Source organism: Pelophylax lessonae (genome assembly GCF_965119305.1).
Source record: "Pelophylax lessonae genome assembly, chromosome: 9".
NCBI classification, from domain to species: domain Eukaryota; kingdom Metazoa; phylum Chordata; class Amphibia; order Anura; family Ranidae; genus Pelophylax; species Pelophylax lessonae.
Window position 1 is genome coordinate 160,063,469 of NC_138776.1, and position 16,126 is coordinate 160,079,594.

Sequence of the window (16,126 nt, forward strand, 5' to 3'; positions counted from 1 at the left end):
AGGGGAGAAGGATTAGGCTATTGTACTTGGCTTACTAGACACTGTTTGGAGATCACCATCTTACACCATAATTTTGCTGTAACAAAAAGGTTCACCTACATTAGTCCTGTATAATAAATATCATCTGCATAGCTTATACCTTATGGTAACCTTAAATTCTGCAGTATATACCTATATCGTTTTTAACCTTTCAAATAAGCCTCTCTATATACTGTATAATCCATTATTTATGAGACCAATGTAGACTTACATTTTCATTGATGGAAAAAGAGTTTTCAATGTTCCCTCCTGTTATATTAAAGGTCAGAATGGCATTACGGCCAGCATCAGCATCACTGGCAAGGATCCGAGTGATAGGCGTTAATACTGGGGTGTTCTCACTGATGGTTATGTTCCATGGAAGATTAAGGAGAACAGGATCATTGTCATTAATGTCCAACACTCGCACTTCAACAATAACCTAAAATGGTATAAAGACAAACCAGACAAATTAGTGATACAAACAAAAATACCATAAATCAATGCACCTGCACCACTACTACTATGGTGCTACTAATAAACAAAACTCTTCTCTACTCTCTTGCTACTACCTGTGATTTTGAAACAATAACTCAATGTGACAGTAGCTGCCTGCGATACTACTGAAAGTATGTCAAATGCTTTTTTTCATTTTATTTTTTTATTGAGTACATTGTGCAATTATAATACAGGTGCCAACAACAATACTCCAGAAATAAGTTTTCTGTGTTACAATACAATAATTATGTAAGACCAGACATTCCAAACTGAAGTAAAAGAAGTAACAGACATCTAACAGAACATAGCTGACAGACCAGGCAGCTTGTACAGGTCCAAGAGTAAGAAGCAGGAATAACAACCCGGGTCATCTGGAAGAAAGTATCACAATTGATGGAAATTGTTGTACCCCCTAGAGCCTTACCATAAACATGGACTTAATCACAAAATTAATTATTTTCCCAACTTAAACCTAAATAACTTAACAAAAACAAAAAGGACCTCTTTTGCCACCTTTTTAAGGGGGTGAAGAAAGAAGAAAGGACCAAAAAGAAGAAAAAAAGAACATGGGGAAAAAAAACTAAAGTGGGAGAGCACAGGGAGTTGGGGGTAATATTGGAATTATAGGTGGAGTAGAGGGGTTAGAGGGGCAGAAAGACTCTGCTCCATTTGCACCCATCCGCTCCAGGGGAGACGACTGAAGGCCACAGCGCACCATTATGAGTTGGACTCTACTGATCTAATCAAAGAAAACATTGGTGTATATAATACATATATATATATAAAGGCTGTACATGGCAACCAGATATCTCTAAAATAATCTTCACTGTCATGGGGAGACGCTGTCAAGCTTTCCATCGTTCTGATTTTGTCTGAAAAACCAACGTTTCTAAAGTCGGTGGGGTAGTGAGCATCCATATGTCGGAGATACATGCCTGGGCAGCATCCAGCAAATGCACTGTCAAAGACTTTTTGTAATGGCATTAGGGCACTGAGCTTAGATGTAGAAGACATCCCAGGGGGTCCATGCCAAGCTCAAATGATATCAGTTGTTTGATTATGTTCCTTGCCCCTGTCCAGAACTGGGAAAGCACAGGGCACTGTGAAAAAATAGGTAGGAGCTCTTTGTTACAGTGCCAGCAAAGCTTGGAGATTTGAGGGTTAGCTCGTTTGACTGTACCTCTCCTGTGGATCACAGGAGTGCAGTTCGTCTGCACTCCTGTGACCCGTTTTCAGCAGACAGCGGGCTGAAGTCCACTGTCTGCGAATTTCAGAGAGCCAGTCCAGGCTCAGGCAAGATCGGGACAATGAAGTTGGGATCCACCCACATGCCTGGACCGACGCCCAGCTCAGCCTTTCAGTGAGCTGCTTAGAACCTGAGCTGGCCGCTCCCGCCCCCTCTACAGCCCAGTGCTTCAGTGATTGTGGGGGGCAGAGCAGAGAGCTGCTTGGGGAGCTCTGAGAACCAAGCAATCACCAGAGGTGAAATGTCCCTGCTTTCAAGGAGTAAGGGTGTGTTATAGTCCACTTATACTTACCTTAATCCTAGCTCCAATCTTTAGCACTGAATTGCGGGACGGTACTAACTGCGCACACATCCCATCTTGATGAGGTGAACATAAATTAGCAAGAATTCAAAAAAATGGTCCTGCAGTGATTACAGTAAAGGTGTGGTGAGGTCAGTATGAAGGAGCAGAGAGAGGAATGGTTGGCTGTGTACAGACAGGCTTCAGTTGACTGGTAGCCTTCACCAGAACAAACACAGCAGCAGATAATGGGACTGTGGATTAAAGTAAGTGTAGCACCCTCCTAGTTTGGTAGGTGCTAGGTAAAAGCATCTGTTGCTCCTGTTGCTTATCAGGAGAGCCTGATCTATTAGTTTGCCTGTCACATGTTTCCAGGTGTGATTCACTGGGTCTGAGGGAGTGTCCCCACTGTATCCAATGAGGGAGCTTGTTGGACAGTGGAGGAAACCCAGCCAGTGACACATCATGTTTTATGGCAGTCCCAGTGGGAGGGCATTCCTAAAATGCATCCTGGGATTGACCATAAATACGGATGGGACATGTGACAGGGCGTCTTTGGCAGGAAGCAGAGTCCCAGGAGAAGGCAGACGCCTGGTCTCTCCTCCTGCAGGTGTGAGGAAAGTGGATCAGGCAGTCGGCCTAGTGAACCGGGTGTGGAGCTGAGCTGCAGAGGATCCAGAGTGCTGACAGTGGAGTTGGTGGCAGAGTCTCTCAGGAAAAACAGTGTCGTGAGTACTCAGGAATTTGCCAAAGGGTCTGCCTAGGAAAGAGGACCACTCCAGAGAAGTCAGGGGGTCAAGGAGCTAGTTCACACAGGAAGTTTAACAGTAAAGGGAGTGTCGTGTAGTTGACCCTGAAGAATAGGAACAAAGGGGGTGCCAGGAAGGGCCCTGAAGATTGTTCTGCAGTACAGTCCAGTTTACCTCAGGAAGTTCATCTAATACTACTTCACTCCTTATGACAAGGTGAAGCAGCGGCCTAGCCGTGACTAGAGTTATAGAGTGCTACTAAGCTTTACTCAGCGTTATTCAACATTAATCAGTCGTCCCTGCTAATTGTGCATAGTTAAGTTGGAGTATCCCCCTCATTCCCTTCTCCCATCCAAGTTCTCAATAAAAACCCAAAGCTCCTGGACTGTTTCCTGACTGAGCCAAAATCACTTGGGGGATGTTGAACTGTCGTGTTGTTGCTAATGGTAACCCAGGGGAACCCGTAACCAGCAGCTCCCAAGGGAGTAGTGCTACATAAGTATAAAGGGGTGACAGAAATTTTCATAAAATAATCATATATTAGTTGGAAGTAGGTTAAGAGATAAAAAAAGCCAGATCTCTTCCATCCAGTTATGTTCATAGACCTAACACAACTACAATGTTCACTTTTAATGAAAATATACTGTAAGCATTAAATCTTTCATTACAAAGGTACTAGACACAACAGTCAAATTTATTCTGGATGAAAGTGTGAAAGTGATGACGACCACCCTAATCTCCGGGAGAAAAATCATTTAGCATATGAATACCTGATGACTGCATGAATAAAGGAAAAAAAACATTTCCATTTGAGCATTTCCTGAAGATACCTTACAGATGCAATGCAGAGAAAAATACTATTTTAAAAAGCAACAATAGATGTTCTTTTTATGCCAAATGGAATTTCAGAGCAATTCAGGGCATGATATGGCTTTTAAAAAACACAAAATGTGACAATACCTGTTTTCAATACAAGACATGAAATGCAGCTTCTACTAGGAGCAAACACTGAGTACTGCAATTCAAGTATTGTTAGCAGTATAAATCAATAATGTAGAAACCACTTTACCGTAGAACTGAATGGAGGATTGCCCCTGTCCTTTGCCATGATCGTAATATTGTAGAAGGCAATATTTTCCCGATCAAGTTCATAGTCCTTTCGAACCCTCAAGTCCCCTTCTATCGATGATATTATAAACTCCCCTTTAATGGACAGCAGAAAAAAAAGAAAGTAATTAAACTAACTCATAATCATTAAACAATAATCATATACTTAAACCTGAGCCCAATGCAAACAGCAAAATTCACAGCTTAAATACATGCATATAAACTGCGTTACCTGCCAAAGGCTTTGAGATTCATAATTCAGGTATCAATGCCAGACAGAGCAACCAGTCCTGAGATTTTATTTTTTCCACCACAGTTAAATCTTTTGTTTGTCCTAGAACACTCATCCAGCCTTCTGAATGAACAATAAAATTGACGTAGCATCCCTGTGCTCTCTCCTCCTGTAAGATGCTCAGGCAGAAGCCATAGTCTCCTAAGTGCTGCCATTCCCTCTTAAACCTGGCACTACTATCAGTTTTTGTTTCATTCAACCCAGCGGGCTGAACAAAAAAAACGGAAGAGCTCAGGAGGAGATCCTGTACTAACAATCCAACGTTAGTACAGTAATCTCCCCCGCTGAGCTATTGTTTTCTGACAAGGGGACAGCCCCCCCACCAGAACAGACCAGTCAGCACTCTCAGACATTGGCTGAGAGCGCTGATCGGATGCAGATCGGCAGACCTTTTTCGGTCATGCCCCTTCGACAGAAGCTGGACATTCGACAGGCTTCTGTCAGACCGGCTGCTGTACACACAGGCAGGGCTGATCCTAGGGTCACAGAAACCTGGGGGCAGAAGTATTTTTGGGGCCCCCACATGGGCGTGGTCATCTTACTAACTCCTCCCCTTTATACATGTTTCTATGGCAACACCTCAAACACAGAGATGCTCCCCTAAGGAGTTTTTGTTACCCTGGGATCCTCCCACGATCTCTTAACAATAAACAAAATACAAGAAGAGAAGCAGAGTACTCCAATGGGACCTGGAGGGGGATCTCTCTAATGGACACAGAGAGGGCCTCTGTTAGAGAGTCTGTTAGAAAGAGCCCCCACTAATACTATTAGCAACGTGTTTAAGTTTAAATAAGAGATTGCAGACATACTACAGGAGATGGTTAGAGACTAAGGACATAATACAGGAGATGGTCAGAGACTGCAGACATTAAATAGGAGGTGGTCAGAGACTGCAGACATGATACAAGAGATGGTCAGAGACTGCATATATGATACAGGAGATGGTCAGAGACTGCAGACATGATACAAGAGATGGTCAGAACCTGTGGGCATGATACAGGAGATGGTCAGAGACTGCATGCATGATACAGGAGATGGTTAGAAACTGTGGGCATGATACAGGAGATGGTCAGAGACTGTGGACATGATACAAGAGATGGTCAGAGACTGCAGTCATGATACAAGAGATGGTCAGAGACTACATATATGATACAGGAGATGGTCAGAGACTGCAGACATGATACAAGAGATGGTCAGAACCTGTGGGCATGATACAGGAGATGGTCAGAGGCTGCATGCATGATACAGGAGATGGTTAGAAACTGTAGGCATGATACAGGAGATGGTCAGAGACTGTGGACATGATACAAGAGATGGTCAGAGACTGCAGTCATGATACAAGAGATGGTCAGAGACTGCAGACATGATACAAGAGATAGTCAGAGACTGGATACAGGAAATGGTCAGAGACAGCAGACATGATACAAGAGATGGTCACAACTGAGAACATGATACAAAAGATGGTCACAGACTGCAGACATGATACAGAGACCACAACACGGTACACAGAGGGCACGCCACTCTGCATTACATGGTGGGCACTGTACAGCACATGACATGATTGGCACAGCACATTACACAGAGAGCACACTACCCCACATTACATGGTGATCACTGTACAGCATATGACATGGCGGGCACAGCACATTACTTGGAGGAAACACCACTCCACATTATATGGTGGGCACAGCACATTACACGATGGGCACTATACAGCGCATTACATTGTGGGCAGAGCACAATACATTGTGGGCACAGCACAAGACATGGTGGACACAGCACATTACACAGAGGGCACACCGATCTGCATTACATGGTGGGCATAGCACATTACATGGTGGGCACTGTACATTACACAGTGGGCACACCACACCACATGTGGGCACACAACACCACATTACATATGGGTACACCACACCACATGACATGGTGGGCATAGCACAGTAAACAGAGGGCACACCACTCTGCATTACATGGTGGGCATTGTACAGCACAGCACATGACATGGTGGGCACAGAACATTACACAGTGGGCACACTACTCTACACATTACATGGTGGGCACTGTACAGCACAGCAGTTTACATGGTGGGCACAGAAAATTTCACTGAGGGCATACCACTTCACATTACATGGTAGGGTGGGCACAGCACATTACACGGAGGACACATCATTTCACATTGTACGGTGGGTACTGTACATTATAGCACATTACACAGTGGCAAACAACATGTGGGCACAGTATATCACATAGTGGGCACAATTACAGTATATCACATGGTGGGCACAGTAAATCACATGGTGGGCACAGTAAACCACATTGTGGGCACAGAACATCACATGGGGGGGGGCACAGTTACAGTATATGACATGGTGGGCACAGCACATCACATGGTGGGCACAGTACACCACACAGTGGGCACTGCACATGTTACGGGGGGAGCAGCAGTCTGCAGCTCCCCAGTACAACCATTGCACCCCCAAAGGTCAGTTTCTGCACAATCCTCCCTGTTTACTGACCTGTTTACGGGCGAGAGATCTGTTCTTTGATACTCGCTGAGCAGGCAGATGACAGGTCCGCGTCTGCTCGGCTATGCAGAGAGGACAAGGACACAGCCCACTTTTCTCTATGAGACAGTCGGATGGTTCTCTTATGAGGCCATCAGACTGTCATCTGATTCCCATCTGTCTGTTTTTAGCAGGCCATATCGGATGCCAGTGGATGTCAGCGGACACTCCATAGAGGGCTATGGATGCTCCGATTGGGTCTGCCTGAAAAACTCAAAGGTGGACTTGATCGGTCCATCAGTGAAAAAGGGGCCTAAGTGATCACAAGAAAGTGGAAAAGGTGCACAATGGTGAAGGTTTGGAGTATTTTTAGATACTTTTACACTGGGAAAATTTCCTTTGGACACAGGATTTTATGTAAAAATGTTTGCATGATTTTTTTTTTCTTTTTTTTTTTACATGAAATTCACTTGAAACATAGTTTTTTTTTAGTTATTTAGGATTATGCGCACTATTATCATGTTTGCACAGAGTATGTTAATTTTGTGGCAGTATTAGGATCGGTAACTTTATTTGAATAAGTGCTTCACTATACAGTATATTGATTTACTGGGGTCACATTAACTGAGTAAGGGAGAAATGCTTTAATACTAGTCAGTATCAGTGAATAAAGGTATATTTGCTTTGTAAGATAAAATTAAGTCTAATGTTGAGTGCCCTACATGTGTGGATGTTGCTGCATTATGTAAACATTATTATTTTAGTTTTTACATTTTAAAATGGGGCGTTTCAAGACTGTGTAGAATTTTAAAGCGTGCAGCAACTGAAAAAAGGTTGAGAAACACTGGGTTAGCACATGAAAAAGACTTTGGTTGTCCATTTTACTGTAGATTGCCCTCTGTGTCCAGTAAGTGATCATTACACTGGGTGCCATATATTGTTGGGACTCTGGAACATACTGCTATCTAATATGGACAAATTCTTTTTCCACCACAGAAAACATAAGAAAGTCATTATTCTCAGGCACCCCAGCTCACAAAGCCCATTGAGTGCTGCTGGACTTAGCTTGGGGTATTGCCTAATTGTGCAGCCAAGCAGGTCTTGTGGTGTCTCAGTATATATAGGCTTAGCTCATAAAATTAGAATATCATCACAAAGTTATTTCAGTAATTCAATTCAAAAAGTGAAACTCATATATTTTATATAGATACGTTACACACAGTGATATATTTTAAGAATTTCTTTCTTTTATTTTTATGAATATGGTTTACAGCTAGTGAAAACCCAAAATTTAGTATCTCAGAATATTAGAATATTACATAAAACCAATAAAAAAATGTTTTTAATACAGAAATGTTGGCTTACTGAAAACTATGTCCACGTACAGTATAGTATGCACTCAATACTTGGTCTGAGCTCCTTTTGCATGAGTTACTGCATCAATATGGCGTGGCATGGAGGGGATCAGCCTGTGGCACTGCTGAGGTGTTATGGAAGCCCAGGTTTCTTTGATAGTGGCTTTCAGCTTATCTGCATGGTTGGATCTGGACTTTTTTTTTTTTTTTTTGGACTTGATAAAACACAGTGGACCAACACCAGCAGATGACATGGCTCCCCAAATCACCACTGACTATGGAAACTTCACACTGGACCTCATGCAACTTGAATTCTGTGCCTCTCCACTCTTCCTCCAGACTCTGGGACTTTAATTTCCAAATGAAATGAAAAAATCTCCACAGTCATCTGCTGGTGTTGGTCCACTGTGTTTTAAGTCCAAAGTCAGCGCAGCCCCTAATCAGGAAATTCTAGAGCTCTCAATGCTTCCCTCTGCTGACCAGCTTTATAGAGATGCTGATTTCATTTTCCAGCAGGACTTGACACCTGCCCACACTGCCAAAAGTACCAATACCTGGTTTAATGATCATGGTATTACTGGGCTTGATTGGCCAGCCAACTCGCCTGACCTAAACCCCATAGAGAATCTGTGGGGTATTGCCAAGAGGAAGATGATAGACACCAGATCCAACAATGCAGATGAGCTGAAAGCCACTATCATAGAAACCTGGGCTTCCATAACACCCCAGCAGTGCCACAGGCACTTTTCAGTAAACCAACATTTCTGTATTAAAAATCCTTTTTTTATTGGTTTTATGTAATATTCTGAGATACTGAATTTTGAGTTTTCACTAGCTGCAAGCCGTAATCATCAAAATAAAACAAAGAAATGCTTGAAATATATTGCTTTGTGTGTAAAGCATCTATATAAAATATATGAGTTTCAATTTTTTAATTGAATTACTGAAATAAATTAACTTTTTGATGATATTCTAATTGTATGAGATGAACCTGTTTACCTGGGTATAAGTGAATTTCTAATGACCTTGTAACTTCAAATAAGACCTATGGGGCTTAACACAGAGGTCTCCATCCTCCATGAATAGGGCCTTACAAACTTATCATGAAAAAACCCTTTAGAACTTATTTACACTGGCACCCAAAATAAATAGTACTTGTATGTACGCCAGGGACCGCCTGAACTAGCATGCATATTGCACTACATTATGTTTTTCTTTAGACACCCTACCACTATTACAATATTAAAATACATTTTTTAGTTGTACAGGAAAGTCTAATTGTTTTTAAATAGATATTATAAAATGCACATTAAAAGAACTGTGTTTTTCCAAAGATTTTTTTGTGTGATTTTAATGCTGAATTTACACAATCTGGTTGCACAAACACAACCTAAATAAAGAGAACAGCTCTTATGCATCATTCTCGTTTCATAGTAAAACAAAACCTATAGTTCCCATTTTGCTATGTTTAGAAACAACACTGCTGTGCAATTACACATCTAATGTCTGCTTATAGCATCAGTTTGGTAAAATCTCTGTTTATTTATGCTCTAATAACATAAAGCAGTAAATTCTAAGTGCCGGTTCACACTGAAGCGGCAAGACTTCGGGGGCGACCTGTGAAGTCGCGTGCACCGCGACTTCGGCACGACTTGCACGGACTTCATAAAATGAATGTCTATGCCAGTCGCTCCAGGTCGCCCCGAAGTAGTACAGGAGCCTTTTTCTAAGTCGGAGCGACTTGTGTCGCTCCTATTAGAACGGCTCCTGTAGCAGTCAATGGACCGTGAGGGACCGCGACTTGTCAGGCTGGCCAAGTCGCCTGACAAGTCGTACTAGTGTGAATGGAGACTAATACTTATAATGTTCAAATATGTAATGCATTTAATGGATTTTTAATCTAAAGACCAGAATGCCTTCAAGATAAATGAAAGGGATTGGGATTTACATTTCTACAGATCTCAACATTTTCACAAATACCTGCTTATTGTATTGTTGTGGGTGCAGCAGTAGGTTATTCTGTAATATATATGAGGAGAAAGTGAATTCATTGGCCTTCTTACCTTCTTTTTGTACATGGGTCCTAGTATGAGGCTCACCTTATACCAGGGGTGTCCAAACTATGGCCCTCCAGCTGTTCAGGAACTACAATTCCCATTATGCCTAGTCATGTCTGTGAATGTCAGTGATTTACAATGTCTCATTGGACATGGAGTTCCACAACAGCTGGAGGGCCGTAGTTTGGACATCCCTGCCTTATACTGTATGTAAAATTCTAGATTGCAAGCATTGCAAATGAAAGCAGTAAACTCAAAAGCAAACATTTATTATATTGCAGCTTACCAATTCTTAGGTGTGATGGCTGCACTAGTTTTCTTTTGAAGGTTTGTTTCTTATATTTTTTTTTATCGGCCAGTAAGTGTGTTTTTCAAAAGAACATGCTCTCTTCCAGATGTATCAGTTACAGGGATGAAACAAACTATTTAACACTGACAGGGGGGCTTACAATTGTAATACTTTTATCCGAAAAGGGGAAAAAAAACTGCTGTAACTGCTTATAAAGTGTGAGCTTGAGTTTGGCTTCAATTTGTTAGTGCATTTAAATCTGCTAGTACATTTAACACTCCCCTCCCCCCAACTGATAATGCTGCTGTCTGCTGTGCCCCCTGTGCTCCCTCATCCAGAGTGGGGGCACTCTAATACAGGATGTGTGTTACTTGCCAGATCACCAGGGGAAAGCCTAAAAAAGAATACAAATGCAGCCAGCACATCTAATGATCGATAAGCTGCAATATATTACATTTTTGGTTTTGGGGTTTATATACCACTTGGAGGATCTAATTCATGTCCTATATTAGTACCATAAAACACCAAGATTGTTATTTAAATTGTAATCCAAGGCCAAAACAAAACAAAAAAATGAATATATTGCAGCTTACTGATCCTTATACAGTATGTGGTGGATGCATTTTCTTTTTTTGTTAGGCTTTTTTTCACATGGTGATTTTGCCAATATAACACACTTCCTATCCTAGGGTGCAGGGGAAGACTGGGCCAAGAGGCAGGGGGGGCAACTGCCCCCCCCCCCCCCGGGCCGCTCTGATGCCCCATAAAAAGGCTGCACTGCTTCTGCAACAGACACGCCTAAAGAATTCCTGGTGAAGAGAAGTAAAATTCCCCACCGTTGACCTACTGAGTGCGGGATAAAGACAAGGACAGAGCAAGGCCTCCCCCCCACCTTCATTCCCATTACATAGAGGGGTATTGTTTTATGGCTTACACAAAATAGTTCAGAAGGCTGATAACATTGTTTGAGATTTCTATTTAATGTACAAGAATTTACAAAGATGCAAGATTTCGAACAGGATCAGTGGGTATTTTTCTGTACTTACACACTTAGCTTAAAAAAAGAAAACCAATCCAGCCACTATGTATAAAGACTGGTAACCTGCAATATATAAAATGTTTGTTCTTGATTAGAGATGAGCTTCGAGTTCGAGTCGAAGCTAACTTCGACTCGAACATCGGTCGTTCAATCGTTCATCGAATGACGAACAAATGTGCTTCTTCGCGGAAAATTAGAGATTCCCATAATGCACTGCATGCGCGCCGCATGTGCAGCACCTTATGTGATTGGCCAAAGCATGCACCCTGACCTCATGCCTTGGCCAATCAAATGATCTCTGCCATGATTGGACTAAAGGCAGGCTGCCTTTAGCCAATCATGGCTCAGGGGCCAAGTACACGCCCCACACTACATAAAGGCTGCTTGCGCAGCCGCAGCGTGTAGTGTCATTGTGCAGACAAGGAGAGGGACGCATGTGAGTCAGAGTGAGAGTAGCTTTTTTTGGAGTTTGCCAGACAGTGCAGAGACATTGCTAGCAGTGTAGGGAAGGCCAGGAACGTGTGTCAGGCAGGGAGAGATTTCTTTCTTTACATCATATCAGACAGTGCAGCGCCAGTGAGTGATTAATTCCTAGCAGTGTAGGGAGGGCCAGGTACGTGTTTCAGGCAGGGTGAGATTTCTTTCTTTACATCAGATATCAGTGAGAGTATTGTTCATTGGTCAGTTGTGGAAAATTCTATAAGCATCACAGACCTATAGGATTATAGATCACTTCAGATATCAGTGAGAGTATTGTTCATTGGCCAGTTGTGTAAAATTCTATAAGCATCACAGCCCTATAGGATTATAGATCACTTCAGATATCAGTGAGAGTATTGTTCATTGATCACTTGTGGAAAATTCTATAAGCATCACAGACCTATAGGATTATACATCACTTCAGATATCAGTCATAGTATTGTTCATTGGTCAGTTGTGGAAAATTCTATAAGCATCAAAGACCTATAGGATTATAGATCACTTCAGGTATCAGTCAGAGTATTCATTGGTCAGTTGTGGAAAATTCTATAAGCATCACAGATCATCCATCTATAGGATTATAGATTACATCAGATATCAGTCAGAGTATTGTTCATCGGTCACTCGGGTACATCCTATAAGCAGCACAGATCATCTATAGGGCTATAGATTACATCATATCAGGTCATTGAGTATCTATTGGTCAATTGCGTATACCCTATATTGATCTGTATCAACATCATGTCCGAAAGGCCGACAAGGAGAGGCTGACGCTCACAGGCCACAAAAAGGCAAGCAGCCTCTGTATCCATTGTGAAAAGTGGTGGTCACAGTCGACATAGTGCACCCTCTGCAGGCGGGGTACGCCCATCCTTTATTTCCGGTGCTGCCTGTGCTATTCAGCCACAACATGTGGAAGAGTTGGTGGAGTGGATCAATAAGCAGTCCTCATTTTCCTCGTCCTCTGACACCCATGCTCACAGTAGTTTGCCTTCCACCGCAGCTGCCAAAGTGGCTCAGTCCACAGGCTCCTTCTCCACAGCTACTCCTTCAGTTACCCCACCATCATGCATGGAGGAGTCACCTGAACGATTCTATCATAGTGTCAGTGACATGCTGCTGGAGGATGCGCAGCAATTTGAAAGCTGTGATGTAGGTTCCCAGGTTGATGAAGGGAATAACGTGAGCCTAGAGACAGGGGTGACAATGACGGACAAGAAACCAACAGTCATGTTGCCACAGCTGAAGCATATTGCCAAGTTTGCTCCAGTGAAGAGAAAGGAGGGGATGATGAGGTCACTGACTGTACTTGGGTGCCTGACAGGATAGAGGAGGAGGAGTAGGGGGAGGATGAGGAGGACGCACAACTCCAACGAGGCAGGATGTGCTCCAGGGAAATACTGTCCCAGCCATCCACATGCTCAGTGTCTAAATGCTAGCTTGGCCAAATTGCTAGCATTACAGTTGCTGACTTTTCATCTGGTAGACTCGGCTCCCTTTCGCGAATTTGTGAAATGTGCTGCACCACAGTGGCAGATCCCAAAAAGGCATTTCTTTTCACATAAGGCCATTCCGGCTCTCTACCGTCATGTGGAAGGTAGTGTTTTGGCCTCGTTGGACAAATCGGTCAGCAGGAAGGTGCACATTACTGCTGACTCTTGGTCCAACAGGCATAGACAGGGACGTTACATTTCTTTCACGGCGCACTGGGTAACTCTGCTGGCAGCTGGGAAGGATGCAGGACAGGGTTCGGTGTTGCAGCTTTTTTGCCACAACGCCACCAAAAAGCTGGTGCTGGTTCTGCCACATCTGGCTACTTCACCACCTCCTCCTCCTATTCATCCTCCTCCAAGTCCTCCTGCTCAATTGTCCTCTGAAGCAGCAGTGCTCCCTAAGCGTTTCAGGGGCTATGCAAGCAGTCAGGCAAAAAGATGCCATGCTGTGCTTCAGTTGGTCTGTCTAGGGAATAGGAGTCACACCAGGGCAGAGATTCTGTCAGCTCTGCAGGGACAGGCTCAGAGATGGTTGAAGCCACGACAGCTTGAGCCGGGAATGGTTGTATGCGACAATGGCACCAACCTTCTCTCACAGGGACACTTGACACTTGACACATGTTCCATGCTTGGCACATGTTCTAAATCTGGAGGTGCAGCATTTCTTGAGCAGATACCCGGGCTTCCAAGATCTCCTGAGGCAGGTCAGAAAAGTCTGTGGCCATTTCCGCTGTTCGTTCAATGCCAGTGCTTGATTATCTGACATTCAATGGGAATTCAACCTGCCCACCAACCGCCTCATTTGTGACATGCCCACCAGGTGGAACTTAACGTTGGTAATGCTCCAGCGGCTGCACATGCAGCAGAGGGCCATCAATCAGTACCTGTGCGAGTATGGCACAAGGACAGGGTCAGGGGAGCTTGTCTTTTTTTCGCCACGCCAGTGGCTTTTGATTAAGGATGCATGCATCGTCCGGTCACCTTTTAAGGCGGCCACAAGGATGGTGAGCCAGGACAATGCATGCATCAGTGACACTATCCCACTAGTCTATCTGCTGGAGCATATGCTGCGTGGAATCATGGACAAGGCACTTGAGGCAGAACAGCGGCAGGAAGAGGAGAACTTCCTTTCCTCACACGGCCCCCTTTATGCAGATATCATTCCTGCAGGGCCACAAAACACACAGGAGGAAGAGGAGGAGGATTTCGGCAGTATGGATGTAGAGGATAGCATACAGCAGTCTTCAAGGGATGGTTTTAATTCCCCAGAAACCCCAGGAGTTGTATGTGGTTGTGGAGAGGTTGCTCCTGCTGACAATGTCATTCTAAGTGACCCAGAGGACTCAGAAGCTCATGCCTCCTCCAACTTACGATGTATGGGCTCCCTGATTCTGCAAAGCCTGCAAAAGGACCCGAGGATTCGTGCTATCAAGGAGAGGGATAATTACTGGTTGGCAACCCTCCTTGATCCACGTTACAAGGGTAAAGTTGCAGATCTCATCCTGCCTTCGCAGAGGGAGCAGAGGATGAAACATCTTGAGGAGGCCTTGAAAAAAAAATTGTGTACCACCTTTCCAGACACTGGGAGGTCAACATTCTCTGGACGTGTTTCTGAGGCATCATTCAGCCAAAGGAGGAGTGGTGGAGAAGGCGGCCGGCTGACCGATGATTTTAAACAGTCCTTTTGTTCTCAGCAGCACCCAGGACTGTTAGGTTTAAGCAACCATCGGCAGCATCTCCATCATATGGTGCATGATTATCTAGGCGCAATAGCAGACTTGGAGACCCTTCCAGGTGAGCATCCAATGGGTTACTGGGTCTTGAGGATGGACCACTGGCCAGAACTTGCTCAATATGCAATGGAGCTACTGGCCTGTCCTGCTTCCAGTGTGCTTTCCGAACGGACGTTCAGTTTTGTGACGGACAAAAGAGTGCGTCTGTCCACAGATTCTGTTGATCAGCTGACTTTTATCAAAATGAACCAGTCCTGGATCAGCAAGAGCTATCAAGCCCCTTATGCTGCTGTAACTGATTGAATTTGCTAGGGGTCTGCCATCCCTTGAAGACTGCATATGCTGCCTATCCTATTCCTCTACCTTGATTCTGCTAGCTTCCAACAATGTTTTTGGTTTAGGTCACTACCAACCCCCAAGGCCTAATTTTTCTGCACTTGTATGACAGGTGCATACAACTTAAATGTCGTATGTCATTTTTAACAGCAGGCCCTGTCCCTCTGCCCTGCTAACTGTGAGGGGTTACGGTGTTCAGGAACCACCTACAGCAAAGGCCCAATTTTTGGCACCTGTATAGCTCATGCAATTTTAAATTTGCAGGGAATTCTTAACAGCAGGTCCCGTTCCTGCACCCAGCAAAAGTATCTGCAAGGGCTTGGTTATGGTGTTCAGGCACCACCTACAGTGTAGGCCCAATTTTTGGAACCTGTGTAGGACATGCAATTTCAAATTTGCATGGAATTCTTACCAGCAGGTCCCGTTCCTGCACCCAGCAAGATTAACTGCGAGGGCTTGGTTACGGTGTTCAGGCACCACCTACAGCAAAGACCGAATTTTTGGCACCTATGTAGCACATGCAATTTAAAATTTGTATGGTATTCTTCCTAGTAGGTCCCGTTCCTGCTCCCAGCAAGAGCAACTGCGAGGGCTTGGTTACGGTGTTCAGGCACCACCTACAGCAAAGGCCCAATTTTTGGTACCTG

At 43.9% G+C, this 16,126-nt stretch overlaps 1 protein-coding gene across 2 annotated transcripts in view; it reads right to left on the reverse strand.

Moving 5' to 3' along the window:
- Positions 1-16,126, reverse strand: part of CDH23 (cadherin related 23) — a 1,628,602-nt gene that overhangs the window by 167,406 nt on the left and 1,445,070 nt on the right. For both annotated transcript variants that reach the window (XM_082268007.1, XM_082268006.1), the window contains exons 40-41: positions 3,861-3,994; positions 251-460 (exon numbers count right to left, since the gene is read on the reverse strand). In XM_082268007.1, coding sequence (XP_082124133.1) covers positions 251-460; positions 3,861-3,994 — 344 coding nt within the window. The remainder of the gene's footprint in view (positions 1-250; positions 461-3,860; positions 3,995-16,126) is intronic.